Source organism: Phoenix dactylifera, chromosome 9 (genome assembly GCF_051530095.1).
Source record: "Phoenix dactylifera cultivar Ajwa chromosome 9, Ajwa_hap1_PhDact_Kaust_v1.1, whole genome shotgun sequence".
Lineage (NCBI taxonomy): Eukaryota > Viridiplantae > Streptophyta > Magnoliopsida > Arecales > Arecaceae > Phoenix > Phoenix dactylifera.
This window is the reverse complement of record NC_143198.1, coordinates 23,877,350-23,903,775: the sequence shown is the minus strand read 5'-3', so window position 1 is coordinate 23,903,775 and position 26,426 is coordinate 23,877,350. Positions and strand designations below refer to the sequence as shown.

General features: G+C 39.4%; 3 protein-coding genes and 2 pseudogenes across 5 annotated transcripts; 4 read left to right on the top strand and 1 right to left on the bottom strand.

Moving 5' to 3' along the window:
* Positions 1–2,917: 2,917 nt before the first annotated feature.
* Positions 2,918–5,850, top strand: LOC149752900 (uncharacterized). Its single transcript, XM_089925658.1, has one exon. The coding sequence runs from the start codon at positions 2,993–2,995 to the stop codon at positions 5,288–5,290; it is 2,298 nt and encodes a 765-aa protein (XP_089781784.1). The 5' UTR covers positions 2,918–2,992; the 3' UTR covers positions 5,291–5,850.
* Positions 5,851–6,495: 645 nt separating this feature from the next.
* On the top strand, positions 6,496–8,682 carry LOC149752899 (uncharacterized). Its single transcript, XM_089925441.1, has 4 exons — positions 6,496–7,201; positions 7,303–7,426; positions 7,523–7,846; positions 7,956–8,682. The coding sequence occupies exons 1-4, from the start codon at positions 6,855–6,857 to the stop codon at positions 8,082–8,084; spliced, it is 924 nt and encodes a 307-aa protein (XP_089781567.1). The 5' UTR covers positions 6,496–6,854; the 3' UTR covers positions 8,085–8,682.
* A 1,952-nt stretch (positions 8,683–10,634) lies between these two features.
* Positions 10,635–12,369, top strand: LOC149752898 (uncharacterized). Its single transcript, XM_089925657.1, has 2 exons — positions 10,635–11,041; positions 12,321–12,369. The coding sequence occupies exons 1-2, from the start codon at positions 10,635–10,637 to the stop codon at positions 12,367–12,369; spliced, it is 456 nt and encodes a 151-aa protein (XP_089781783.1).
* A 4,306-nt stretch (positions 12,370–16,675) lies between these two features.
* LOC103714625 (receptor-like protein kinase THESEUS 1 pseudogene) lies at positions 16,676–20,905 on the top strand (annotated as a pseudogene). 2 transcript variants are annotated; one of them, XR_015968861.2, is made up of 3 exons: positions 16,750–17,015; positions 17,124–17,318; positions 17,414–20,905. The product of XR_015968861.2 is annotated as a receptor-like protein kinase THESEUS 1 pseudogene, transcript variant X2 (transcript). The 2 variants fall into 2 exon arrangements; XR_015968860.2 differs by having other exon boundaries at positions 16,676–17,015; positions 17,124–20,905.
* Positions 20,906–21,981: 1,076 nt separating this feature from the next.
* Positions 21,982–26,181, bottom strand: LOC148702529 (uncharacterized; annotated as a pseudogene).
* Between the last annotated feature and the right edge of the window lie 245 nt (positions 26,182–26,426).

The following is a 26,426-nucleotide window of genomic DNA, read 5'->3' as shown; positions in this document are numbered from 1 at the left end:
TCCAACATCTTTCACTGTCCAAACACACAAAAAAGAAAACCCAATCATTATTTGGCATAACATTTCATTTTTTTTCTCCAAAAATGTAGAAAAAGTTTGTACTTGTTTAAACCGATGTAAAACAGTATTCCACTACCAGAAAACACGCGTATAGTGACGGAAAATTAGTGACGGACCGTTATCAGTCACTATTTGTGACTGATTAGTGACCGCCAGAAATTTGGTCACCGTAGTGTAAACTTAGTGACCGATTAGTGACAGACCGGTCACAGAATGCGCGGGTAGGATGGGCGCCAAACCTTAGTAACCATCATAGTGACGGGATATCTGTCAGTAAAATGATAACCGAAATTGCAACCCCGCAGTGACAAATTCAGCCGTCACAAATATCGTAACCCAAGTATTTATAAATTTTTAAAAGATTATTTTTGGCGGTGACAGGTTATTGACAAAAATTTCCGTCACCAAATTTAATTTTTAATTCCATAAATATTAAAAATATTATTTTTGAGTAAATCTAAATTAAAAAAAGATAAAAGGAGGAAAATCCAACATGAAACTAAGTATGCCCGCCGTTTCGCCCAAATTTCTTCGATAACTCAAATTCCAAACGCTCTCCAGAAAACTCAAATTCCTTCTCATTTTCAAATCTCATGGTGTTGGCCATGACCCATTTGTACCCCTATTGCAACTTTCCTGCAATGGGATTGGATTTTGGAAGAAGGTCTCGAATTTTTTTTACCATGCTTTATAGTTCAAAAATATTTTTTCCAGCAAGTTCCGTCCAATCAGCCTTCTTCCAATCAACCTTATAGATAAAAAATAGTTCAATATGAAATTTGGCTTGCACACCGACTTAGTCCAAAAATAATTCAATATGAAATTTGGCTTGCAGTCCCGTCCCGATTTGGAGCTGGGTGACAGGGTGAGCCTGGGACTCGAAGCATTTGGTCTCGATTAAAAGATTGGCGTGGTTAGGGATTTGGCATCGCGGCTTCCTATCTCCTCTCCTCCCCTCCACCTCCGGCCTCTCCTCTCCGGCTCCCCCTTGCCGACGGCGACCACGGCAACATCACGCCTCCCGATTGCGGCTACATCACCTCGTCGACATCCCCTCCTTCTTGCTCGTCGGCTAGGATCTCTTCCCGGAGTTAAACCCTAACCTACCGAGGGTTTCATTGTCTCTTTGCTCGGCGCCTGTGTTCATCTCCTTCTCGCCCGGGACGAGATCATCGCGGCTACGTCACCCCGTCGACGCTCCCCTGTTTCTTGCTCGTCGGCTAGGGTTTTCAGAACCGGTTCTTCCCGGAGGTAAACCCTAACCCCATTTCCTTTTACCCCATGATAACAAAATAAAAGAAACGAAGAAGAGGAAGAGGAAGGGGGAAGGAACCTACCGAGGGTCTCCCCCTGTGGATCCGGCGCCGCGCTTGATCGCCGTGCCTTTCGATTATATACATGATCCTGTGTTTACATCTCTTTGTGTTCATCTTCATCTAGTCATTATATACATGATCCAAGATTCCAAATGTGGATGTAAATGTATACATTTTAATCTCCTTTCTGAGATGCTGTGGTGAAGCAGGGTTTTTGAGATGCTGTGGTGAAGCAGGGTTTTTGAGATGCTGTGGTGAAGCAGGGTTTGTTTCCCTTAATTCCCTGTTGATGTTTCGTTTTAGCAGACGAATTTTTTGATTAATAGTGTCTGTTAAGTTTGGAACCGCAAAATCTCATGTTGTGACATGGAGCAGCAACTATTTCTTTTTTTTTCTTCCCTTTTTTCTTTTTGAGAAATATGAAGCAGCCAGGATTTAGAGAATATATGTTCTTGGGGGTTCTTCTAAATAAACAGATCTCACTCTTTGAAACAACTTCAACTGAAAAACTGATGAAATCATTGACTAAAGGCTTGTGTTTCCAGCTGCCAAGGATTATAGTAGTACTTTGTTTCAAGAGTTTCAACATAAGATATTGTGGTTCCAATGGTCCGATACTATTAGCTCTCAATGATTAATCTCCATTTTTTTATTGTTCATGTGAAAATATTAAGGGAAGAGTTGTGTATCATTGGTGCAATTTTTTTTCCTCCTAAATCTGAATCTACAGTAACCTCTAATTTAATGTAATATAATTGAATGTATTTTATTTACTTGGACCCTTGTAGGAAATCTAATCTTTGTATATTGTGATATATTTGAGCTTTCCTATGAACATCATTCGTCAAGCACCAAACTTGGGCCCATTAGAGATCTAATACTTAAAAAAGAGTATCAATTATTGATTCTTCATCAACTTGCAAAATTTATTTTCATAATTGTTGAATAGTACTTCAAAGCATGCCAGTCATGCTTCTTATGACATTGGTTTACATTTTTGAAAATTTTCTCAAAACTTTAACTTGACTCTGTAAAGTTTATGGATTTTAATTTCTTCATCATGTTATTCATTTCTACAATCATTGTTCATCTGCAAGGAAAAATGGAAAGTGGTGGAAAATAGTGTTGCTTCATGGTTGTGACTTATTTCTAGTGTGCAATCAAGAAGGTGGTCAAAAAAGCTTGCTAAGAAGTGCCATGCTTTCCTAGCATCAGAGGCGATCATGTATATTGACATTTGTTCTATGTGAAGCAGATAGTATTCCATATGTAAATTTGGATGATTTGACTTGTATTCCTTGTCTTTGTAAAGATTAAATGCTTTTTGAATATTGCTGGTATTAGATGAATGAAGAGATAACTTGTAAAGATTAATTCGTTATGTTCAGCTTTTTATAAAGATTGAATGCTTTTTTAATGTCAATGATGCTACGACAAGATTGAATGACTTATTTTTGTCATTCTTATGATAACTTCTCATCTTCATAAATATCATACCAGTTTTTGTTTCTTTTACATTTTTTATGATCTTGCCTTTTGTGTTTTTTAATGGCCCGATTTTTAATATTTTCTAGGCTTTCTAATGTTGTTTTATTTTTTTGATTTCTAGAGGAACTATGTCAGTTGATCGTAATTGGATGTACCACCGACTTAGTGAAAATGGTTATATAAGAGCTGAGTTCTGTGATGGAGTTAAAGGGTTCCTTGAGTTTGCATTTACTCAGTTAGAGTATTGTAGTGGTGATAAGATTAGATGCCCTTGTATGAGATGTGACAACCAGAAATTTCTTAACCGTGATATGGTCAATGTTCATTTGTTGAGAAAGGGGTTTACACCGGGGTATTCAACATGGTTTGCACATGGGGAGTTACTTGGTGCAGTTGCTCCTGTAAGTACAAGTGCAGTAGAAGCATCCACATCAATGGATGTTGGTTGTGAACATGGTCAGCAATATAGAACCATGGTGATGGAAGCTATGGGTCCAGAAGAGGAACTCCATTTGAGTAGTGCACTTGAAGTTAATCATGAGGAAGAGCCAAATAAGGATGCTGCAGATTTTTATTCTTTGTTGAAAGATGCAGAAGTACCTTTATGGGAAGGGTGTAAAAAACACTCTAAGTTATCTGCTATTACTCAATTATTAAATTGCAAGTCTGAATTTAATATGAGTATATCTTGCTATGATCGAATCATGAAAATAGTGAAGAATATGTTGCCGGAAAGTGAGAAGCTGCCCCTTGATTTCTATCAATCAAAGAAGATGCTTCGGAAGTTGGGGTTGGAGTATACAAGTATTGATGTTTGTGAGAATAATTGTATGCTATTCTATAAGAAAACAGAGAATTTGATTGAGTGTACTATTTGTGGTCATCCTCGATATAAACTCAGAAGAAATGATGGTGGTGGTAGGAGAAAAGATGTTCCTTATAGAAGGTTGCGATATCTTCCAATAACACCAAGACTTCAGAGGCTTTTTATGTCAAGCAGAACGGCTGAAAACATGTCATGGCATGTAAAGGGAGGTGATTCAGATGAGATGGTGCATCCTGCTTGTGGGGAGGCTTGGAAGCACTTTGACCGCATTCATCCATCCTTTTCTACCGAGCCTCGTAATGTGAGACTTGGGTTATGTACAGATGGTTTTAACCCTTTTAGCCAATCAGCTCGTCCTTATTCCTGTTGGCCAGTTTTCGTAACAGTTTACAATCTTCCACCATCAATATGTATGAAACGACCCTACATTTTTCTAAGTTTAGTCATTTCTGGACCTAAGAGCCCCGGCAAAAGTATCGATGTCTTGCTTAGGCCTTTGATTGATGAACTTAAAATATTGTGGGAAGTAGGGGTCACCACTTATGACATTTTTAGAAAAGAGAATTTTCAAATGAAGGCAGCTTTATTGTGGACTATCAACGATTTTCCTGCATATGGCATGCTTTCAGGATGGAGTACACATGGAAAGTTGGCATGCCCGTATTGTATGGAGAACTCAAAAACTTTTACACTACAACATGGTGGGAAGACTTCTTTTTTTGACTGCCATCGTCAATTCTTGCCCATGGACCATGCATACAGATACCAAGTTGATGGTTTCTTCAATGGTAGAATAGAGACAGACCCCCCACCTCCTCGACTGTCTGGTGAGGAGTTGAAAAATAGGGTCTTTGCCTTGCCTAATGTAACTTTTGGTTCGAAAGCTCCTAAGCACACCATTCCTGGATTCGGTAAAGATCATAATTGGGTGAAAAGGAGCATATTTTGGGAGTTGCCCTATTGGCATACACTACTTATTCGACACAATTTAGATGTCATGCATATTGTTCGAAATATGTTTCTCAATATATTTTACACTTGTATGGATGTAAAAGGGAAGACTAAAGATAATGTGAAAGCAAGGCAAGATTTAGAGCTGTATTGCAAGCGTCCCAAGTTGAGGATTCAATTTGTTAATGGAAAGCTAGTTAAGCCTCCAGCTTCCTATGTATTGTCCAAAGACCAAGCAATGGAGGTCTGCGAGTGGGTGAAAGGGTTAAGACTCCCTGATAGATATGCTTCAAACATATCGAAGTGTGTTAACCTGGATGATTATAAGTTTTACGGGTTAAAAAGTCACGATTGTCATGTTTTCATGCTGAGATTGCTTCCAATTGCATTCCGTGAAGTATTGCCAGCACCAGTGTGGGATGCATTGACAGAATTAAGCTGTTACTTTAGAGATTTATGCAACACAACTTTGCGTGTCCAAGATATGGAGGTTCTTGAGAAAAATATTGTGGTAACTCTCTGCAAACTTGAGAAGATATTTCCTCCTGCATTTTTTGACTCAATGGAGCACTTACCTGTTCATTTAGCTTATGAAGCTAAAGTTGGGGGGCCCGTGCAGTACAGATGGATGTACCCCTTTGAAAGGTAACAATTTCTATAATTTTATTAAATAGTTTTTTTTGTATCTATTAAATTTGAGAAATTAACATATTAATCTTATTTATAGGCTTATGCATGATATAAAGCAGAAGGTAAAGAATCGAGCATCGATTGAAGGTTCTATTGTCGAGGCTTACATCATAGAAGAAATATCAACTTTCTGTTCGCATTATTTTGAGCCTTCTATACAAACGAGGTTAAATCAAGTTCCCCGTAATGAAGACGAAGGGGAGTTTGATCTCGTGGATCGTCTATCAATTTTTGCTCATCAAGGTCGGCCTTTTGGGAAACCTTTTGGAAGGCATTTAACTACTCAGGAGTTTAATGCTGCTGAATTATATGTTCTTCTGAATTGTGAGGAGGTTCAACCTTTTGGAAAGTAAGTTACACAAGTACTTAATTATAATCATCCTTAAAAATGCATATGGAGTACAATATATGTGATTCTAGCTTTTGTGTTGTAGGTATTTTGATGATTATATCCGGCAATCTTGTCCAAATATAAGCCAAATAGATTTGAAAAGACGACGCGAAATGGAGTTTCCGGCTTGGTTTAGGTCATATGTGAGTACATAATTCATAAATATAATAATAAATTAGACTTTCTCTTGATTTATTCTTACGATATTATTTTTATCATGCTAGGTTAATGACAGCAAAAATCATGTTGATGGGCGCTTAAAGGACCTATCATATGGCCCTGGGAATAAAGTTAAATGTTATAAAGGCTACTTTGTGAATGGGTACAGATTTCACACTAAAGAATATGGAAAGGATAAAAGAACCTTCAACAGTGGTGTGTGCATTAAGGGAAGCAGTTACAATGACTTTGAGAGTGACTATTATGGGATGTTGGTTGACATTATCGAGTTAGACTATTTTGGGGTTGGTAATAAAATAGTGTTATTCAAATGTGACTGGTATGATAGAGACAAGGGTATGAAAGTGCACCCTCAACATGGCCTCGTTGAGATCAATTACAAACTAAGACTTCCAACCAATGATCCTTTTGTATTAGCTCAACAAGCACATCAGGTGTTCTATACTGGTTACCCAGGTAAGAAGAAGAATCGAAGATTGTGGTGGGCAGTAATTAAGACAAAAGCTAGAGGTAGGTTCACTCCTAGTGTGCCAGAAGAAAATTTCTTGATTTTTATCAAGAAGAAAACCACAGGATTCCTACCCCAATCTCGATGACAGATGAGCTTGATGATCCAGACATTTTGGTTGGTGTTAACAGAGATGCAGAAGATATTGATGCAGCAGAAATTGAGTTGACAACTAACCAAATGGAAGAGGACTTTGAGGATGAAGAAGAAGATTTTGAAGATGAACAAACCGAGGAAGAGGAGCATGAGGCTGAGGAAGATTAAAATACAACATGCAACTTTGTGAATGCTAATATAACTAATTTTAGACTTATAAATTATAATTGTGCAGACATGAGAAAGAGCAAAGGGAAAGCAACAGGTCCACTGATTGTTCTTTACTTTGATTGGATTTGTTGACATTTACATTGTGAACTAACTACAACTTTTTATTGTTGTGCAGTTATGGCCAAGAAAAAAGGGAAACCAAGAGGTAATGGAAAAGCAGCTTTAATACTGGCTGCTACTCAAGTTCCTTCTCAACCTTCTAGGTTGCCTGAGCGTGTCGAGGATTGTCATGATGATGATGATTACATTCCTGATGGGGACATGATTGAAGAGGTGGATACAAATGAAGAAATAAACGATGAAGAAATGAATGGTGCAGTGCAAAATCATGAGGATATAATGAATGAGGATCAGATGAATGATGAACTTGGGATTGATCCACGACAAAGCAATGGCCGAGAACCAACCCTTAAAGCCCCTGTTGATGCAAATGGAAAAGTGATTGTTAGGTGCACAAGAGGAATGTATGAAAATATCACTTTCTTATATCACTAATTTGAATTTATGTGTTTGTTGCATTTAAAGTATTTAATTTATTTTCTAATGAATATTTTTTAAATTGCAGGTTTCTTGATTATGAGGTCAGTCACAAAGCTGTTGCTATCATGCGCCAATTTTTCAATGGTCCGTGGTTGTCATGGAGGGAGGTCCCTACACATGCTAAAGTTGGAATGTGGAACAAATTTGAGGTGATGTAATTAAGTTATATTTCTTATCATTAACTTTTGCCCTTGTTACACATGCCAATTAATAAGTCTGATTACTTGCGACCTTTTTTTTGTTAGGAGATACACACAATTCTTCCAGGACAATTGCATCATGTGCATCAAGTTTGGGACAAGCATTGTCAGCGACGGTTGACAACCTCATTAGGGAGGGTCAGAAGCCAAAAGCTTTTGGAAGCAAAAGGAGATTTAAATAAAGCCCGTGATAAACCCCCTAATTGGATCTCTAGAGAAAATTGGAATAAGCTAATTGATATTTGGATCTCCCCAAAATGGAAGAAGAAATCAGAAGCCAACAAAAATAATAGAAACACCATGAAGAATGGTAGCATCTCTAAACACTGTGGAGGATCAATCGCATTTGTCAATCATGACGAACGACTGGTACATATCTTTATTCAATTAGATTTCTATAATAATTTTTATATTATTGTTCAATCATCTTAAATTAGCCCATTATATGTTAATGATTTTTTTCTTTTCTCTTTTGTAGAAATTAAAGTTAGGTAGGGAGCCAACAATAGTTGAATCTTTTAATCGGACGCATAAGACAAAGCAAGGCATGGGAGGATATGTAGATAAGAGAAGTGAAGCTGTCATGGTAAGTATAATTTTTTTATGATTCATAAATATTATTGAGCTTGCTCATGTTTATCTCTTGTTTGATCTACCATAATGTTTTTCTCTTCTTTTAAATCAACTGGCAGGCAACGTATTCAGCTGAATACTCCAAAAAATATGGTGATGCCTCCACCTCAGATGCTCCTCCACGTGATTATGATTTGTGGTTTGAGGCAACTGGTGTCCCAACTCATGGCCATGTCTATGGCTTTAGTCCCCTAGAGGATCTCACTGGAATTATTGGGCAATCATCATCCTCTTCCACCTCTACAAGTCAAGCTCCAGAGCTGTACACTCATGAAGACCTTCTACGTATTCTTGAGCAGGAAAAGAAAAAATGGCAAGAGGAGGTTCTTCAAAAGATGAGAGAAGAGATTGGCTTTGGAACAAGGCATGCAGATCGGGGGTGTAATGGTGATTCTGGTTCTACTGATCATGCTTCATTATGATTGTTTTTGCCTTAGATGATAGGTCCTTGCATTCTTAGGAGGAATGAAATCTCTGTTGATCTTTATGACATATTTTTAGACTTTGATTTTGATGGATTCAGGACATGTTGATGCCAATTTTGAATGACATTTAAAATGACTTTTGCGTAATGTTGAATGCCTTTGCTATTAATGATATTATTATTATTATTATTATGAGCCAATCAATGTACCAAATGTACCAGGTTATTAGATTGTGATTGGTGACCAAATTTTGGTTACTAAATTGTTTACCAAGTATTGTGACGAGCAGTCATAAACTTAGTGACAGGATTTTGGTTAATAAAAATTGATTTTGCTCAGCGCGTTTGCAACCAATTAGTGACGGTAAACTTATCACTAGGTCAGTGACGGGATTAATGACAAATGTAGTGACAAAATGTGTGACCATGTCTGTGACGATTAAATCTGTCACTAAAGGTTGTGACAGATCAGTGACCAAACTTGTGACCGCATTCTGTGACAAAATCAGTGACCAAGTTACCTTCGTCACTAACTCCGCAACTAGATAGTGACGGAAAATACATAATTTCTTAAATTTTTAATTCTTGAATTTGTAACGGCTTAGTGACGGCGGTTCTGTCACGGGAGTTAGTGACGGGAATCTCCGCCGTCACTGATAATTTAGTGACGCGTGTTTTTGTAACCAAATCAGTGACGGGAGCTCCGGTCACCAATTCCATATTAGTAACCGGAAACACGGTATAGTGACGGGAATCTCCGTCACTATACGCGTGTTTTCTGGTAATGTTCCCTGGAAATCCATACCTAAACCAGATGAAGAAAAGAAGAGATTTCTCGAAATACCTCATACAAACCTTTCTCACTTTAAGCCAAATTTCTCCTCTTCTTCTTATAAGAGAGGCTGCCATAATTTGGAATGGGCTTCAACTGGCTCCTTTCATTCCACTTTACATAGCCCAACATGAAGTGGACCTTCTCTTGGCAAGGAGGGGAAAAACCTCGAGAGATATGAATTTTTAATTATTGGTGTCGTGGCTTCAAGCCATTGACACTATTTTGGTTGCATGTTCATGCTCCTTTTTTCGTTTCCTATTTTTGAATTGGAGCTTGAATTCTTGTTCTCTCTTTATATATTGAAAAATTATAGCTGTTGTTGTTAGTGCTGGTAGTGTGACACAGTTGGTTTTTATATATATATATATATTAAAAATAGTTGGTACTTAATTTTTTTATTTAATATTTTGAGTAAATTATAAAAATATTGGGATTGGAGGTAAATTATATTTATACTTAATAATTTGAAAAATCTATGCTTACCTTCCTAAAATTTATTTTTATCCAAAATTTTAAATAATAACTTAATAAAACATTAGTTAAATTATTAATTTTAAATAGAACACAAATTCCACATCAAGAAAAAATTCAAAAAATAACCAAAATAATCTTAAGTAATATAATAACTATATATAAGAAAGCCTGCGCATCCTCTTCCCCATTTAAGAATAATTTTGACTTTTTATATAAGGCAAATAGTTTTGTTGGCACCATTAATTTAATTAAGTGTAAATATAAATTTTATAGGTTATTGGATGTAGGTTAATATAAATCTTAAGAAACTTTTTTGTAATTTGTTTATTTATTTATTTTCCCTCCAGCATCGGTCCTGAGGTCAGAAGTGGGTGCGTTGTTGGGTCTCTGTAGTCGGAGTCCGCATCTGGCGACGGAGCGCGGAAAGGAACGATGGTATTGCCGACGTCACCCATGTGAGCACGTGGCTCGTATCTCGACGGTCCCCTTTTGGCGGGTCCATTAAAATACTAAGAAGCCGAATATATCTCAAACTTGGGGTTTATTTTATCGAGGCAGACTCCGATCTCCACGGAGACGCACCCGCGAGTTACGCTGGGCCCACGACGCGTGGTCCATCCCTCGGCCCCCTTCCGCTGTACGTGGATCCTGGCCGTCGGATCGGTGAGGCTCGTCTGACTACACGACAAGGACGTGGGATACCTGCAACTCTTCGGTAAACTTACCTCCACCACAAGACCGAGCGGTGTTCCGGCAACGGGGAAGCAGGCAAAGTGAATTTTGATGGTAGTATGTCGGTGGACGGGATATCTGGAGAAGTTAGTTTTATCATCAGAGACCATCTGGGTGGTCTGATAGCTGCTGGTGGCCGCTGTGCGCCGGGACTCACCGCTGTCGGTGCGGAGCTGCGGGCAGCCTGGGAGGGGATATCCTATGCGAGGCGGGTACTTCGTGCTGAGCATATATACCTTGAGGGGGACTCCTCTGTGGTGATAGAGTGGATTCGGGGAGTGGACAGATATGGTGATGGGCACCCTCTCATTAGTGAGATTCGGAGATTGGCGCAGGAGTCGAGTGATTTCCGGGCGTTACATGTTTTCCGAGAGGCAAACAGTGCAGCAGACTGGGTTGCCTCTTTTGTTGCCCGGCATTCTGGAGAGGTCACATGGACATCTATAGGAGATATTCCTCCTACCCTGTATGCTTTACTTTCTTTTGATATGGCTGGATATACTCAAGTTAGAGCTATATGAAATGCCGCTTTTATCACAAAAAAAAAAAAAAAAAAAAAAAAAAAAAAAAAAAGAAAAAAAGAAAGAAGAAGAAGAAAAAAAGAAGAAGAAGAAGAAGATTCGGCGACTGCTATGGTCATGAGAGGTGACGAGAAGCGGGGGGCGACGGGTGATCATGATTCATGAGGGGTAGCATCGTAAATATATCGGAAGACGGCGAAGATTGAGGCGCTCTGCAAGGCATTGGGATCACGTTATGGAAGCGTCGGGGTTTGGTCTTCGGACCCAGCCATTTTGAATATGAGCACGCTAAAACGACTATATAATAATAAATAACTCAATGATATCTTATGCGTTATTTCGCATGCGCCACCGGGCATTGAATATTCTGGGACCCTGTTTATAACATTTTTCCCTTTTTTCTTGATTTTAAAAGAAAAAACATAAAATTAAATCTAATAAAGATGTTTAGTTCCTTATTTTTAATTTTTATTCTAAAATTAATTTCATAATTTATGAAAAAATTGGAAGTGAAATATTTTTAGTTTCATTATTTTCAAAAATATTTTTTGAGCTATGAAATTAGATCGAATCAGCTCTGATGACTTATTTCTCTCGTCAGCCCTCAACAACTACTACGTTATCAGCCTTCATCCCAACATGTTTCACCAAAAAGATTCTTCCTCTGCTCTCTCTCTTGCCTCCATTTGTGTAGTCTTCTGACTCCTTCTCTTTGGTACCTCCTCTAGAAAAGTCTATATGAGACTATCTTAGGAGAATTGTAATGAAAGAGGTCGCTCCCCTTTCTGTATTATCAAAATAAAAATATAACAATAATAACTATCAAATAGATTTTTGTTAGAAAATTTTTTTAAAAATAAAAATAATTTTTCTACTTTAAAAAATAGAAATAAATTTTTTACTTTATTTTTTTAAAAAGTGACAATGATACCAAATATAGTCTTAATTTAAGATTTAGTATTTCATTTGCGAATTTCTTTTGTTTTATATTTATGATCTTATTGATTTAGATAAAACTTCGTCACATTTAAGATGATAATTTGGACAATACCATGATCATTTTGTTAGATGTAAATTTCAAAATAAAAAAATAAAATTATAATCATAAGCATTATAATATGAACATTCAACTAATTGCTCCAAGATCGTAAGATGATTTTGATTAAATAGATTGAAGGAGATATTTTTAAATAATGATAATTTTTGATATACTTACTTGAACAGCTTGATGCTGTGTTACAAGCACATATTGAATCTGATTGGTAAAACCTAGCCCTAATAAGTTTGATCAACTCCAATCCAACCCGTTAATTTTCACCGCTCCGTTGCGTGAAGAAGGAAAGCATACCCTGGAAAGGTGAGACAAATCTTGATCGAGTGCATCAAAACTCCTTTTGATTTTGCGTAACAGCTGTTCTCGAGATGTAGTGCAAACTGTCAAGGGTCCCAAAGAGGAAAACGACTGTTCTAATAATAACAAACAAATAAATAAATATAAATTGACGGCGCCCTGTTTTTTAATAGTTCTCCGCTCTCAATAAATGTCTCCTAACATTACTGTTAAAATCACCTCTTGTTCCAAAAACTATTAAGAATCTCTATTCTGATACCATGTTAAAATTACCACTTATCTTAAAAACTTAAGCTAATAGAATGAGGTAGACTTATTTATATATTTTATATTTTCTTACACTCCTCTTTACATATGGGCCAGACTTTTTTTAATGGATGAGCCCAAGATGTAAATAAATCTATCTCATTTTATCAGCTTAAGTTTTGGAGATAATTGGTGATTTTAACAATTGGCGACCCAAGAAATCTCGATTCGACATCAACTCCTTGCTGGTGACAAACTAAAATCTAAAATCCTCTGCAATGCATGTTATACATAACAAAGAATAGTGCATGCTCAGATGAGCGACGTATGTATATATATCATTCATTTAGATGAGCAACATGCGCAAATATATATATATATATATATATATATATATATATATATATATATATATATATATATATATATATATATATATATATATATATATATATATATATATATATATATATATATATATATATGTCATTTATCTTGAAGAAGGATACATGTCACATATCTTCCAACTCCTTCTATTCCAGGTCTCATCTTGCATTGCACGCGGTCCAATTTATCCTCAAGATGATGTGCATCTAAACATGCAATGTCTACTGATATAGGGAGCCGGATTAAAAAAACTAATTGTACTTAAGACTTTTTTCTTTTTTTTCTTATCTTGATAATATCCTGATGGGTTCTCTCCTCTCTTTTCTTAAAAAAAAAAATAAAAAATAAAAATAAAACTAGCGTCCAGGATAATATTTTGGTATCCTGGGTGCCTCCATCCTCTAACTTTCTCAAGATGAACTTCGATGGCAGCGTAGCAGAGGACGGAAGCTGCGAAGGTGTGAGATTTGTCATCAGGGATCACGACGCCAGACTCGTCGCGGCAGGTGGGCGGAGGATTTTTGACTCGTCAGTAGTGACCGCTGAGCTTCGTGCGGCCTAAGAGGGTATCTCCTATGCAAGGCAGGTACTAGGTGCGGGTCATATCCTTCTCGAGGGGGATTCGACCACGGTGATCGAGTGAATCCGGGGACAGGAGTGCTCAGCTGAGGACCGGCCGCTGCTCCACGATATTCGTAAAGTACTGAGAGAGATTGACTCCTACCAGGCCACGCACGTATATCGGAAGGCGAACGGTGCTGCAGACTGGGTTGCTTCCTTTGCCGCTCATCATTCCGAGGCTTTTTCTGGCTAGATCACGGAGCTGTGCCTATGCCTTTGCGCAGCATTTTGTGTTCTAATTTTGTTGGCTGTTTTCACACCCATCATGTGTGAGCTGTCGATATAAAAAAAAAAAAAAAAAACTATTATCTTCCTTTCCGTGAGATGAGGGCACATCATGTCGCTTCCAGCTGTGAGGTTTAATTAAGTTTGAATTTTGGAGTCCGAACAAGGGAGAGGGTCTCTTACAAACAAAATATCGATCGGACCAGTCATTATCTTGTTCTGGTGAGACCCACAAACTTAATCCAGCTGTATGAATTAAAGACAAGCCGGACACTCGGGTTTCCATTCTAAGGAGGCCTGCTAATTCGACGTTGTTTCCTTGGCGGCACGCCAGTTGGGCTATAAAGGGTAGTACGACGTCACCGTCGTCGTCTACGTGGTTGGTCATCGCAAGGCACCTCACGACGATATGGACGTAGGAGCCTGGGAGGAGCAACGAAGCATTGGGTGGTAGGCAATGGCGACATGTGGGCGGTGCTTGAAAGGCAGCAGAAGCCAAGCCGTGGAGGACTGAAATGCTGGTCCAGGATTGGCTATTTGTCATGCATGTCATGAAGTTTCCGAGACGTGTGAACACATGCAACGATGAAGTTTTAACTTCAACTCTCTCGGGAAAAAAGAAAAAGTTTGTTAGGTTTCTCATTTAGTTTGTCGGCAAATTAAGAGATGAGTGAGACACTTCACGTTCTACTGCTTGACGTGTCACACATGTAAGTTGGCAGTTCATGTGGAGAACGCTACAAGGTTTTTTTCCGCATTTCATATGACTAGATTTGCCGAGCTTTGTTGTAAGAGGAGTTGTTTACTTTCTCCTTGCAGATGGATTAGGCTTCAATCTCACAAATTAATATAATTGATCTCGATCCTTTAGGTATGCTCTAAAGAGAGGTCTTGGTTTCAAGTCCAATGGTAGCATTTTCCCTTGTATGTTTCGTTTCCTCCATAAAAATAAGTTTTATGGAACCACAGGCCACATTTTTTACTTGGTAGGACTATATGCATGCCTTCAATTTGCTCTTCATTTGGTAATTCATTTGTTATGCCAAAGGGACCCAACCAATAGGTTGATTTACACCTAAATTAAGTATATCCATTATTTGAGCAGAAAAAGAAATATCCATTATAAAAGAGAATTTGTATCAGAAATTAGATCCTTTTGTCCACAAGAATAAGAGGTGTTATTAATTGTGGAATATCATAGAACGCGCTATATGATGACTGAATGTAGCTAGAAATCCATATTTTGAAAAATATATACAGATGCATATCTCAATAGTATATATGGATCTATGAACTGGAGGCATGCCCTAGCCCTTATATCCATCTATTTAATAGCAAGAGATTGTAGATTTGATCTTGAAAGATACATCCTCAAAAATCTTTATATAGACTATATATTACAATACAGGTAAGTCTGCCCCTCTTTTTCTAAAAGAAAAGAATAAAAAAAAAGATGAAAGAGAGATTTAGATGTGTATGATCAATTAATGTCATGTGCTCTATAGTTAATTTATTATATTGGTAAGATTGATGAAGTATGGGAGAGCAAATATCTAATCTCCTACTATATTAATGTAGTGGAAATTTTTAAGTGTTTATCATTGGTTCAACAATCTCCCATGATGTTATGGGGAGAAGGGTAAGGATCGAATAAATAGTTAAAAAGTTATTATTTTTTTTAAAAAAAGTTATCTAACTGTTATAGGGAGGTCCAAGAAAAATTTACATTTATGAGAGTTTCTAAATTATTATTAATAGAAAATTAACCTAAACGAGCTCTCCATGTGCATTGCTTGCTCGTACTACATAAAGTAAACTCATTTAGCTGGATGTCCACTTGACATTCAATTCAGATGTTTAAATTATTCTCATGTAATTATGTCGCTTGTTGCATCGGTAATGTAGTGATAGTTGACAGAAATATACTGTGATACCTTTGATATTTTTTTAAGATAAATTTATGTTTCTTAGATATTATATTATTAAGTTTGATGCACTACCTTACTGCCAGCCATCAAGATAAATTTATGTTTCTTAGATATTCTTAGAAAGAGGCTAGTTGTTTGTCTTATGGTCGGCGAATTGAGCAAGCCTATGAATAGTGATTATGGAATACGCATGCATGGCATGCACTTATCTATGAGTCGAATTTCGAGTCTAAACTTTATTTATTTTTAATTAAATTTTAGACCAAATTTATTATATATATATATATATATATATTTAAGTTCGGCCTATGGTCAACCCTATCTCTTATGTACATCTAAGCTGGCGAGTGCATCATGCCTGCACCTCCTGCAACAACCATCGATGAGGAGCTGCACTTGCTGTCAAACGACGAGCTAAGCATGTTCTTAGGGCGCCAAAGTCCACTAAAATATATTGCTTTCAACTGCAGCACGAACGGACATATGTTATAGGTAAAGTATCCTAAAGTACTGTTCCAACGAATACGTAGCAAAAAATAAAAAAATAAAAAAGTATACCTATTGAATATTTTTTGTTGAGGTTTCGATATTTTTTTTTTTTTTGGGTGAAAAGTTTTGATATATTTACTGAATAAAACATATCAAGATATTATTACTTGGAAGAATGAAGCAAAAAATGTTGACCGTCTGAATACAGATGCCGACGCCGTCTGATTTATTTCTTTCGCGCGAATCCACCATTGGATCGTGGAACTGTCGCTCCGAGATCTGTGCAGTGCGGGGCGCGTTTTAACTGTCGACGTCGCGAAGGGGGAGCACTCATGGTTACGCCCTTAAACGCCGCTAGTGTCGCTTCCTGAAGGCGCGTGAAAGCTCGTGATCTCCCAAAAGGACCGTTGGCTCATGGGCCGCTTCCATAATTTTTGTTACAATTTTTTATTAGCTCCTACGACCACCCATCTTTGTCTACAAGCTCAGTTGCAGAGCTCTCTCATGGCGGTTACTACTGTTTAAATAAACCCCACGCTCAGCTCTCTATCTCCCCACCCTACCATACCCCCCTCTCCCAAGCGAAACCACCTCTGCGAATCGAAACAAAGCCACATGATCGTCTGAGCTCGGAACAGGAGCCTCCACCGATGCCCAGTCGAAAGTTCGGCGGTGTTTGCTCCTTTCTTTATTCTTTTTTCTTGTTAAAAATTAGATCTTTTTTTTGTTTCGTTTGTCTTTGGTGTAAAGATTAATGTGGGTCCTATTACTCCTCTGTAGATTGCTGGCGTTATAGATTGCCAGCCTAACGCCACAGGCTGGAAAGAGCTCTTCTGTCGACGAAGAAAAGCACCTGTAGATCGTCGTGGTGGGGTGCATTCCGCCCGAATCTCATCGCTGGTGCAGTGGGACTGGGCCTCAATCCCCGAGGGGGTGAGATAGAGAGAGATAGAGGGGAACCTAACTGTGGCAAAGGTCTGATTTCCTTTCTGTCTCTCTGGTTGAACTGGAAGTACGATCCATTTCCACCCCATTTTGTTTCAAAGAGTTTTTTTTTTTTTTTTTTTCAGGGCAGCTCCTTTGTGGATCTGGGCTTTTTGATGTTTCGTCGCTGTCCTTCTTTTTTTTCTGTTTGATTTTTCGGAGCTTGAATTTTTGCCGTTGTCGTTCCCCTGAGATTTGCTGCGCAAAAATTTGATTTTCAGGTTTTTTTTTTCTCTTAATGCGGGTAAAAAAGCTGTAGTTCTTGATTCGGGATAAGTTTTGATATATTGTAGGGGCTCAAACTTTTTTCTTTTATCGAGTCTAAAAGTAGAAATTTTGGTTTGGTGGACGGTGCCTTCCAGACAATGAGAGCATTTAAGATTTTGGATAGTTTCAACACTCTTGGTTTTGAGAATTTAGGAGTTCGAGGAGCAAGATCTTAGAAAAATGCTGCTTTCTGTGGTTTATTTGCTGCAGTAGTACTTTTGGAGCTCCTGCACTTTGTCCTCTAGATTTTGAGCAAGAGATTAGGTTTCGGTGGAGCTAGGCCTGGAGAGTTGGGGGGTTTTAGGAGAAATGTGGATTTGGCGATTCTAGGTATCTGGGGATTAGAAATCTTTGAGCGATCTATCGTAATCTGGTCTGGTGTTTATCTTGGTAGGCAGGTGTTGGAGATGAAGGAGATGAGACTATTGAGCTGGATCTATTTGCTCTTTTCTCTTGCTTTCAGCACCTTCTTAGTTGATGTTTCTTCTGCTGCATTCACCCCTGCCGACAACTACCTCCTTGCTTGTGGTTCCTCCCAAAATATCTCGGTCCAAGGCCAGGTCTTCGTTCCTGATTCACAGCAGTCTTCATTTGTTCTAAAAACTTCTGGAGATGGTACCTTTTCCGCCTCCACTTCTGCTCTTCCATCACCCATATATCAGTCCCTTCGTATCTTCTTTGAACCAGGCTATTACAAGTTCGATATCCGGCAACCGGGCCGGCACTGGATCCGCCTCTATTTCTATCCTCTTCCAAATTCTGGCCATGACTTGAGCTCAGCCCCGTTGACAGTGATCACGGATGGGTTTGTTCTCATGAACAATTTCACTTTCAAGAATTCAAACTTCACATATTTGTTCAAGGAGTATTTGGTGAATGTGACCTCTGATTTGTTGGTTCTTACCTTTATCCCATCAAATGGCTCTGTTTCATTTGTGAACGGCATCGAAGTTGTCTCGGTCCCTGATGAATTGATCAATGATCAGGCTCTGGCTATACCCAATGCTCCTTTCAGTGGTCTCTCGGAGCTCGGTCTTGAGACCATGTATCGCTTGAACATGGGGGGTCCTTTGCTCACTCCTCAGAATGACTCGCTTGGGAGAACTTGGCAGACCGATGACAAATACCTCCATGTGAACAGCTCTGCGGTGAAGGTGTCCGTAGATCCTGCAACTATACAGTATCCTGATGTGATGACTGCAGACATAGCACCAAAATGGGTGTATGCCACTGCAGAAGCAATGGGAGATGCAAATGTAACGGACTTGAATTTCAACATCACATGGATCTTCACCATCGACCCGAGCTTCCTTTACTTGATTCGTCTCCACTTCTGCGATATTGTCAGTAAATCTCTGAACACACTGGTTTTCAATGTTTATGTGAATTCAGACATTGCTATTGCAAGCTTAGATTTATCATCTCTAAAGGGTGACCTATCGGTGCCTTACTACAAGGATTTTGTTTCGAATTCATCAAATGGTTCGAATACCATGTCTGTGAGTGTTGGTCCAGACACAATGGCTGATTTTAGCAACGCAATCTTGAATGGTTTGGAGATTATGAAGATCAGCAATGATGTTGCAAGCTTGGATGGAGTCTATGCTGTTAAAGATCTTGTGCCTGAGTCGCCCTCAGGAAAGAACAACTTGGGAATTATAATCGGAGTAGTCGGGGGATCTGTAGCTGCTGTTGGGTTAATGGTATTGAGCTATTGCTGTTTCGTGGCTCGCAGATCAAAAACTAGCCCCCATAGTCACCCATGGTTATCACTGCCTTTGTATGGAAACTCACACACAATCAGCAAGGTCTCAACAACTTCTCAGAAGAGCGGAACGGCAAGCTGCATCTCTTTGGCCTCGACAAACCTCGGTCGTCTCTTTATGTTTCAAGAGATCATGGATGCAACGAATAAGTTCGAAGAGAGCTTGCTTCTTGGTGTGGGTGGTTTTGGAAAGGTCTACAAGGGGACGCTGGAAGATGGCACTAAAGTTGCTGTCAAGAGAGGGAACCCAAGGTCTGAGCAAGGGCTGGCTGAATTCCAAACTGAGATCGAGATGTTATCCAAGCTCCGGCATCGTCATTTGGTCTCACTTATTGGCTATTGTGATGAGCGATCCGAGATGATTTTGGTCTACGAGTACATGGCAAATGGGCCACTAAGGAGCCATCTCTATGGCGCCAACCTTCCATCCCTCTCATGGAGACAACGTCTCGAGATCTGCATTGGCGCTGCAAGGGGACTGCATTACCTCCACACTGGTGCAGCTCAGAGCATAATCCACCGTGACGTGAAGACCACAAACATTCTCTTGGATGAAAATTTTGTCGCTAAGGTGGCAGATTTTGGTCTTTCAAAGACTGGTCCAGCCTTGGATCAGACCCATGTGAGTACTGCTGTCAAAGGCAGCTTCGGATACCTTGATCCTGAGTACTTCCGGAGGCAGCAGCTAACTGAGAAGTCTGATGTATACTCTTTCGGTGTTGTATTGATGGAAGTCCTCTGTGCAAGGCCAGCGCTCAACCCCGTGCTACCGAGGGAGCAGGTTAACATAGCAGAGTGGGCAATGAGCTGGCAAAAGAAGGGCATGCTGCAACATATTATGGACCCAGCATTGGCGGGGAAGATCAATCCGGCTTCCCTTAAGAAATTTGGGGATACAGCTGAAAAATGCCTGGCAGAGCAGGGTGTTGATAGGCCGACAATGGGAGATGTGTTGTGGAATCTTGAATATGCCCTCCAGCTCGAGGAGACTTCCTCACTTGCTGACCCAGATGAGAACAGCATAAAGAGTATTCCTGGTATCCTACTACCAGGGATGGAACCTTTTGATAACAGTGTAAGCATGGTTGAGGGAGTAAACTTGGGTACTGGTACTGGTACTGATGATAACACTGAAGATGGTGCCACAAGTGCTGTATTTTCTCAGCTTGTGAATCCTCGGGGAAGATGAGAAGATCAATCAAATTATGATCGTCTTCAGACATTATACAATCATGTACGTGGAAAGAAAGTGACCTTCTTGTTAAGTTCAAGAAGGCCTTATCTTATATTTCTTTTATCCTAATATTTGTCCATGCCTTTTGTTTCAGTTTGTAACTATGCTATTTCATTTAAGTTATGCCTCGATGGTTTTATTTGTTCTAGCTATTTGCGGTTGTAAACTCAAATGAATTCAGTTTCCTGATATGGTTCATTGAGATCAAATGGTCTAAACAATGCAGTATCTATGCCTATATTTTTGTAGAATCTTCTCTATTTGCGAGATTGCGGAAGCAAATAATAAAGAAATCATGTGATAGTTGTTACATTTTCTTGCATTGTGTAATAATTCTGTTATGTTTCATGCACTGTATAGTAATTCTGTGCTTATCTCAGTTTTGTGGCCTACCATTCTATTATATTAACATGTAGTCCTGTTATAGTTCACTATATTTTTCTTCTTTGTGGCTTTCCTTTTATTTTGTTAATAACTATTTCCTAGTTCATGTATATTCCAGTTATGGTTAACTGTGTTTTTGATATTTTCATTCTTCATCGGATTTGTTTGCACCTGTCTGGCGAGTTTCTGATCAATGAAATATATGAAAATGCTTTCAAAGACATGGTTATGCGCTTTGAGATGTGCAGGATGTTATGCATGGGAAGCATTGGCCTGTCACTTAAACTGTTTCAAATGCTTTAGGAAAGTCAACACAAAGTCTGGCTCAGCATAAAAAATATTAGAAGGTCTATGGATTTTTGCAGTCTAGTGAACTGTGATGGTTTGGAGATTAATACTCTTATCTTTCTAAGGTGTAAATTTTCATTTGAAACTGCAACATCTTGAAATTAATTGCCACAATAGTTGCATATATGCCTGTTGATGGTTGGGGCATTCAAAAACATCAATTGGACTCTGGACTTCATATTTGGAATACTTTCAAGAAATCAAAATTCGAAGTTATGGTCACCACTATGATGATTTTGGTTTCACTTTTGTTAACGACTACAAAAGAATCATATTTCTTCTATAAAGATCTTATACTATTATGTTGTTTCAAGTTTAGATTTGTCATCTGGGTTTCAGTTAGATTAGTGAAGATTTTTTCTTCTATATTTTTGCTGTATGGTATCAAAACATGTTTCCTTTTCATTTCTTTGATTTACCTTTCAATAAGCAGAATTCCTTTAGAAATCTCATACGTAGTAGCATCACATCTATTATATTTGCCACAACCATATCAACCAATGATCTTGCTACAATTCAAACGCCGAACATGAAATTATTGTTCCTGCACATGAAAAGGTCCAACCCTACAATTTTTATTAAATTAGAAATCCTTAAGACACATTAAAACTTGATTCCTTTTGGATGATTGTTTCTTATGGTGCACATTGACTGCACTACTTGATGTTTGTATATTGTGCCACCATTTTGTTATCTCTCACAGGTGAAAACAAACTCAGTTTGCATTCTGGAGACAGAAGTGATGAAGTCCTGTATTTATTCTCTCCACCTGCTACTGGTGTTGCTAACCCTGGTTCTGCTGTATTCCTGAAGTCTGAATGATATGTTCGGCCAGGAACTCCTTCCATGTTCGAGAACAGTCCAAAGAATCTGAACTGCACCTCTAATTGTGCAAAGCAGTCATCCGATGGTATGTGGTAGCTGTGAATCTTATTCCTTGGTGACTGAAACCACGTTTAGTGACACCTCTGGGATTCCCTCCACTCTGACTGGATGCTCTTTCTGCTTCCAGTCCTCTCCACCACCAGCTTCTTATCACTTGATTTCCTTTCATAGAGATGTCCTTCCAGGACTTCCAAGGGATATCCGTTGAATGTGAAATGGAGGTGGTTAATGGCATCATCCCATCGGTTGGTTTGAGTTGCATCCATGTTGAGAGTGTGAACTGAACATGATGCCAAGGGCTTGAATCCATATGAAATAAGGGGTGTTCTCAAGTAATCTCAAGGTGGACTAGAAAACAAGGTACCACTAGAGATAGGATTCTATGGCTACAAGCTTCCATGTATAAGATTTGACTTCTAGTTTTGGCAATGGTTGACTCAAAAATAAACAAGCGAGAAGCTTGTGATCATACCACAGCAGCCCATCTCGCATTTGGATGAGTTTGTCAGTCCTGGATGCATCCTTTGGCTTTTGGATCTGATGGTTTTTCAGCTGGGGACTCCTTTTGGCATCTAACTGCTGAAGGAAGCACAGCTCGGTCCGTATCTGCAGGTTGGTGTGCTTTGGGCTGAGATACCTCCAATTTCTATAGATATGGTGATGAAGAACTGCAGAACTGTCCATTTGGTGCTGTTCAACTTCATCTTCTTCTCTTTGGGTTTACAGAACCTTAGCTAAAGTATAGAGATTGTTCAGTTACATGAGCTAGCTTCTACTCTTTTTCCCTCTTATAAAGACTGAGTTATGGGGTATTTTAAGACATTGGACTTACTAAGCAGCAAGATTTGCTTCTGACATTCAATTTTTTTGCCAGCAATTGACTCCTAGCAGAATATCATTATCACTTGAGTCCCCAGATGTGTTTTTTTTATCATCGGTTGAATTTGGTACTTGGATTAGTGAGCCCAGTATATCATATGTTCACAGTTCTAGATCTGATAGACCAACTTGATGGAATATTTCCTAGATTTGGTCTCTTCCGATTATCTAATTGCTAGCCAGCCTTGATTCTTAGGTGGAGAACTAATAGCAAAACTATGGCCTGTAGAGTCAACTTATTTGAGGTCAATGGTCCTGTCTATTCTGAGATTTGGGTTTTTAAGCATGGAGTTAGGCTTGTGGCTATACTGAAACCATCTAGATTCGGTGCATTGAGTGAGAAATTTGTGTTGAGCAAGCCTCAATGTTCTACTTTTGGGGCATGATCATGTTTTATTGCCTTTGATTGAACCTTGCTTACATGTAGGCAATGGGGGAGACCTTGAGGTTCTCATGTGGCCCAGGTCACAAAAGGGCAAAGCTGGAAAGACTGGAAACTGAAGAACAGGTAACCTTTTAGTTTTGGTGCTAACATATGAAAAGTGCTAATCTAAGGTCCCATGAAGCTCTTCCTCCTTGCTATATTACCGATTACGGTCGGTGCCCTATGCATTTTCTTGAAGTGAATTCCTATCCAATACAGTCAGAAGCGATCGCTTTATAATCTGAATTCAAGGTCCTGACTTTGATATTGGGTTTTCTCAGCAGCAAGTATCGGTACCTAGTGCTTGCTTATTTTATTCAGTCATTTATTCGTAGTTCGTTCGTTCATTCTGTTCTCATTGTCTTACATTGATGTGGTCGGATGATTTTCTTTTGTTCAGTGTGAAATATTCAATGAATCAGTCGATCATCAAAAGCATGTGAACATCGAGATCTGTGTCTAATGCAGGACAAAGCTGAGTACCTTTTGACAAACAAATGTTGAAGAATCCTTGAAAAAAAAAAATCATGGTATTGCAACATTGAGAGAGGTCCAAAAGTCTCCTGCTGCATGACCAAGTGGCAGCGAGAAGCTTTTATGATCTGAGATTCTCGTGAAAGCTCGATATCCAGACATTTTCACTGGTAGCTTTTAGACTCTTGACTTCAAGTACTTTCACTATGACGGGAGGGCTATATTCTGCCCAGTGATGGGAGGCAGGCTGGCTTTTTTTGGTCTTAGGGAGGGGATAAGGACATAAATCAGCCTATACCAGTCCGAAAGCATCAGAGGTCTTTTTGACTTGCAGCATCAGTTCACGCTCGCTGTGAAGATGCCTTTTGCATGCATTCAAGTGCATGTGATCCCTCGAAAAATATATCTGAACATAATCTGCAGACATTCTTGACTTGGCTAGCTTCCACCAGGAAAGAACTACTCGTAGCTAACCTTCCATGGCCAGAAAGGTAGAAGCCCAAGCTAAGGTTGGAATAGTTGCTGTTGGGGCCTTGTGGGAGGCCATGGCCATTGATTGGAGTCATGATCATAAAAGCTACTCAAACCTTGCTTCGATAGCCACTCGGCTATTTGAATTGCTTGACGAGATGACTCCCCTCAGCAGGAAGACTCCTTTCCCTCGAATGCCAAGTCTCACAGCGTTTGATATTAGTTTCTTTTACTCAAGCTTCCCCAACTCACCATATTGAGTCAACTCTCTCTCGCCCACCTTTTCTCTCTCTAGAGCAGACTGTTATCAGAATCTGGTGCTAGGTTGACGTAGTCCAAGACCCTATTCCAACCGCACGGGGCAAACTACAGTGTTAAACAATGTTCACCAAGCTAGAGGCAAGCCCAAGCTTATTATAAGCCAAACCTCAGCCTCAAATTCGGATAGAAGAGAAAGAGGCCACCTTCCATTAGCTCACCTGCGACATATGCTTTGCTCTGCTCTTGATAATGGGATGCCCAATGCCATAGTCCCATATTAATGAATAAAAAGGGTGGCTCATGGGTTTATTTGCTTGGGCAGGTCCTCCATTTAATAGTTTAAGTTTTTGGATTGTGAGTCCTTAATATCAAAATCTCTTTTGGAAAAAAAAAAAATTAGCATCAAGGTTAGGTCATCACAACCTTATTTATATGGATCCCTCACCGAGTAGAATCTGGATCATGGATAGACCTCCCTCTCTCAAATAGAAGCCAGCTATAATGAACGCATTACGAGATTAGGTAGGAAAGATTGTTATAGTCTCACATTGTCTAATAAAAAAGAGGTGTCATATGAGTGTATTATCATGACGAGTTCTTCTTCCAACAACTAAAGTTTTTGGAGTGTAAGTCAACGACACTAAACAATACAAGCTTGTCTTTGGAGGCTGTTCCCATGCCTGGTTGAGTGCCCGGCCATCCATGCCGAACCCAAAAGCTAAAAGATGCACCATCAACTGTGACTAACCCATTTGCCCAACCGTCTGGATTGGTATTACACCATTTCCCGCCTGCCTCGAGCTTTCTTACTCGCTTCTCCGTTACATTCTAGGTTCCAATTCCACCTTGAGCTAGCTCCAAAGGCATAGGATCCGGCTGTGGTGACCCTCGCTTCATTGACGGCGAAGGTGCTGCGTTCTACTTCCACACGCTTCAGCCTCGTTTGTTGGCCTCCGGCCTGCCGGAAGGGCCCGTGTTTGGTTCCCACGTCTTTGCCGCTAAGGCCACTCGAGAGGTTAGCCCTTGCAGGTCGCGGAAGGCCACCTCTCTAGCTGGAAGTCAATACGATGGCAAGCTAATGGTGGAGAGGACTGGAAGCAGAAACAGCGTTAGGATCGCACTCAGGGAAAGCATAACCAGATACCATGCAGTGACTGCCTCCGCAGTCCGCACACTTGGAGGTGCAGTTCAGATTCTTCGGGCTATCGCCGACTACAAGAATGCAGCAAAGTTGGGAGCGGTAATGCCGGTGGTCGGCGGAGAGGACGTGCGTAGGACCGGATCGTAAGCTCCGCGCTTGTTTCTCCCAAGGAGAATGCCCAAGTGGCAGCACGATTTCCCTGGAAATAAATGTCACCTAGCAAATCTACAGCAGAGTAAACGGGCTTGATTCGCAAATGCATGAAATCATTTGTAGTAGCAGCTGGAAGTACAATTACGTTGATGCTTGTAATTGTGTCATCATAGCATCACTTGAAGGTCGGTGATATAGTTTGATTGCACCTGTCTAAAAAATTTCACGTCTTTCACTTGAAGGTTGGTAAGAACAAAAAGAAAAAGGAGGAATTATACCACGATGCCAACACCATTCATGCATGGTGGACATGATGGCCCGAGCAGGAGAAATTGAAGGCAGTAATGGATAATATGCCTTGCAAACCCGATATTTCTCTATGGAGAATTGTCCTTTGGAGTTTGTGGTAAACA

Excerpts from the sequence above, each read along its gene's own strand:
- LOC149752898 (XM_089925657.1), top strand. The coding sequence starts at position 10,635 with ATGTCGGTGGACGGGATATCTGGAGAAGTTAGTTTTATCATCAGAGAC. Across the intron at positions 11,042-12,320 it reads GGAGATATTCCTCCTACCCT|CTTGATGCTGTGTTACAAGC; the intron begins GTATGCTTTACT and ends TTACTTGAACAG.
- LOC149752900 (XM_089925658.1), top strand. The coding sequence starts at position 2,993 with ATGTCAGTTGATCGTAATTGGATGTACCACCGACTTAGTGAAAATGGT.
- LOC149752899 (XM_089925441.1), top strand. The coding sequence starts at position 6,855 with ATGGCCAAGAAAAAAGGGAAACCAAGAGGTAATGGAAAAGCAGCTTTA. Across the intron at positions 7,202-7,302 it reads GTTAGGTGCACAAGAGGAAT|GTTTCTTGATTATGAGGTCA; the intron begins GTATGAAAATAT and ends TTTAAATTGCAG. Across the intron at positions 7,427-7,522 it reads GAATGTGGAACAAATTTGAG|GAGATACACACAATTCTTCC; the intron begins GTGATGTAATTA and ends TTTTTTTGTTAG.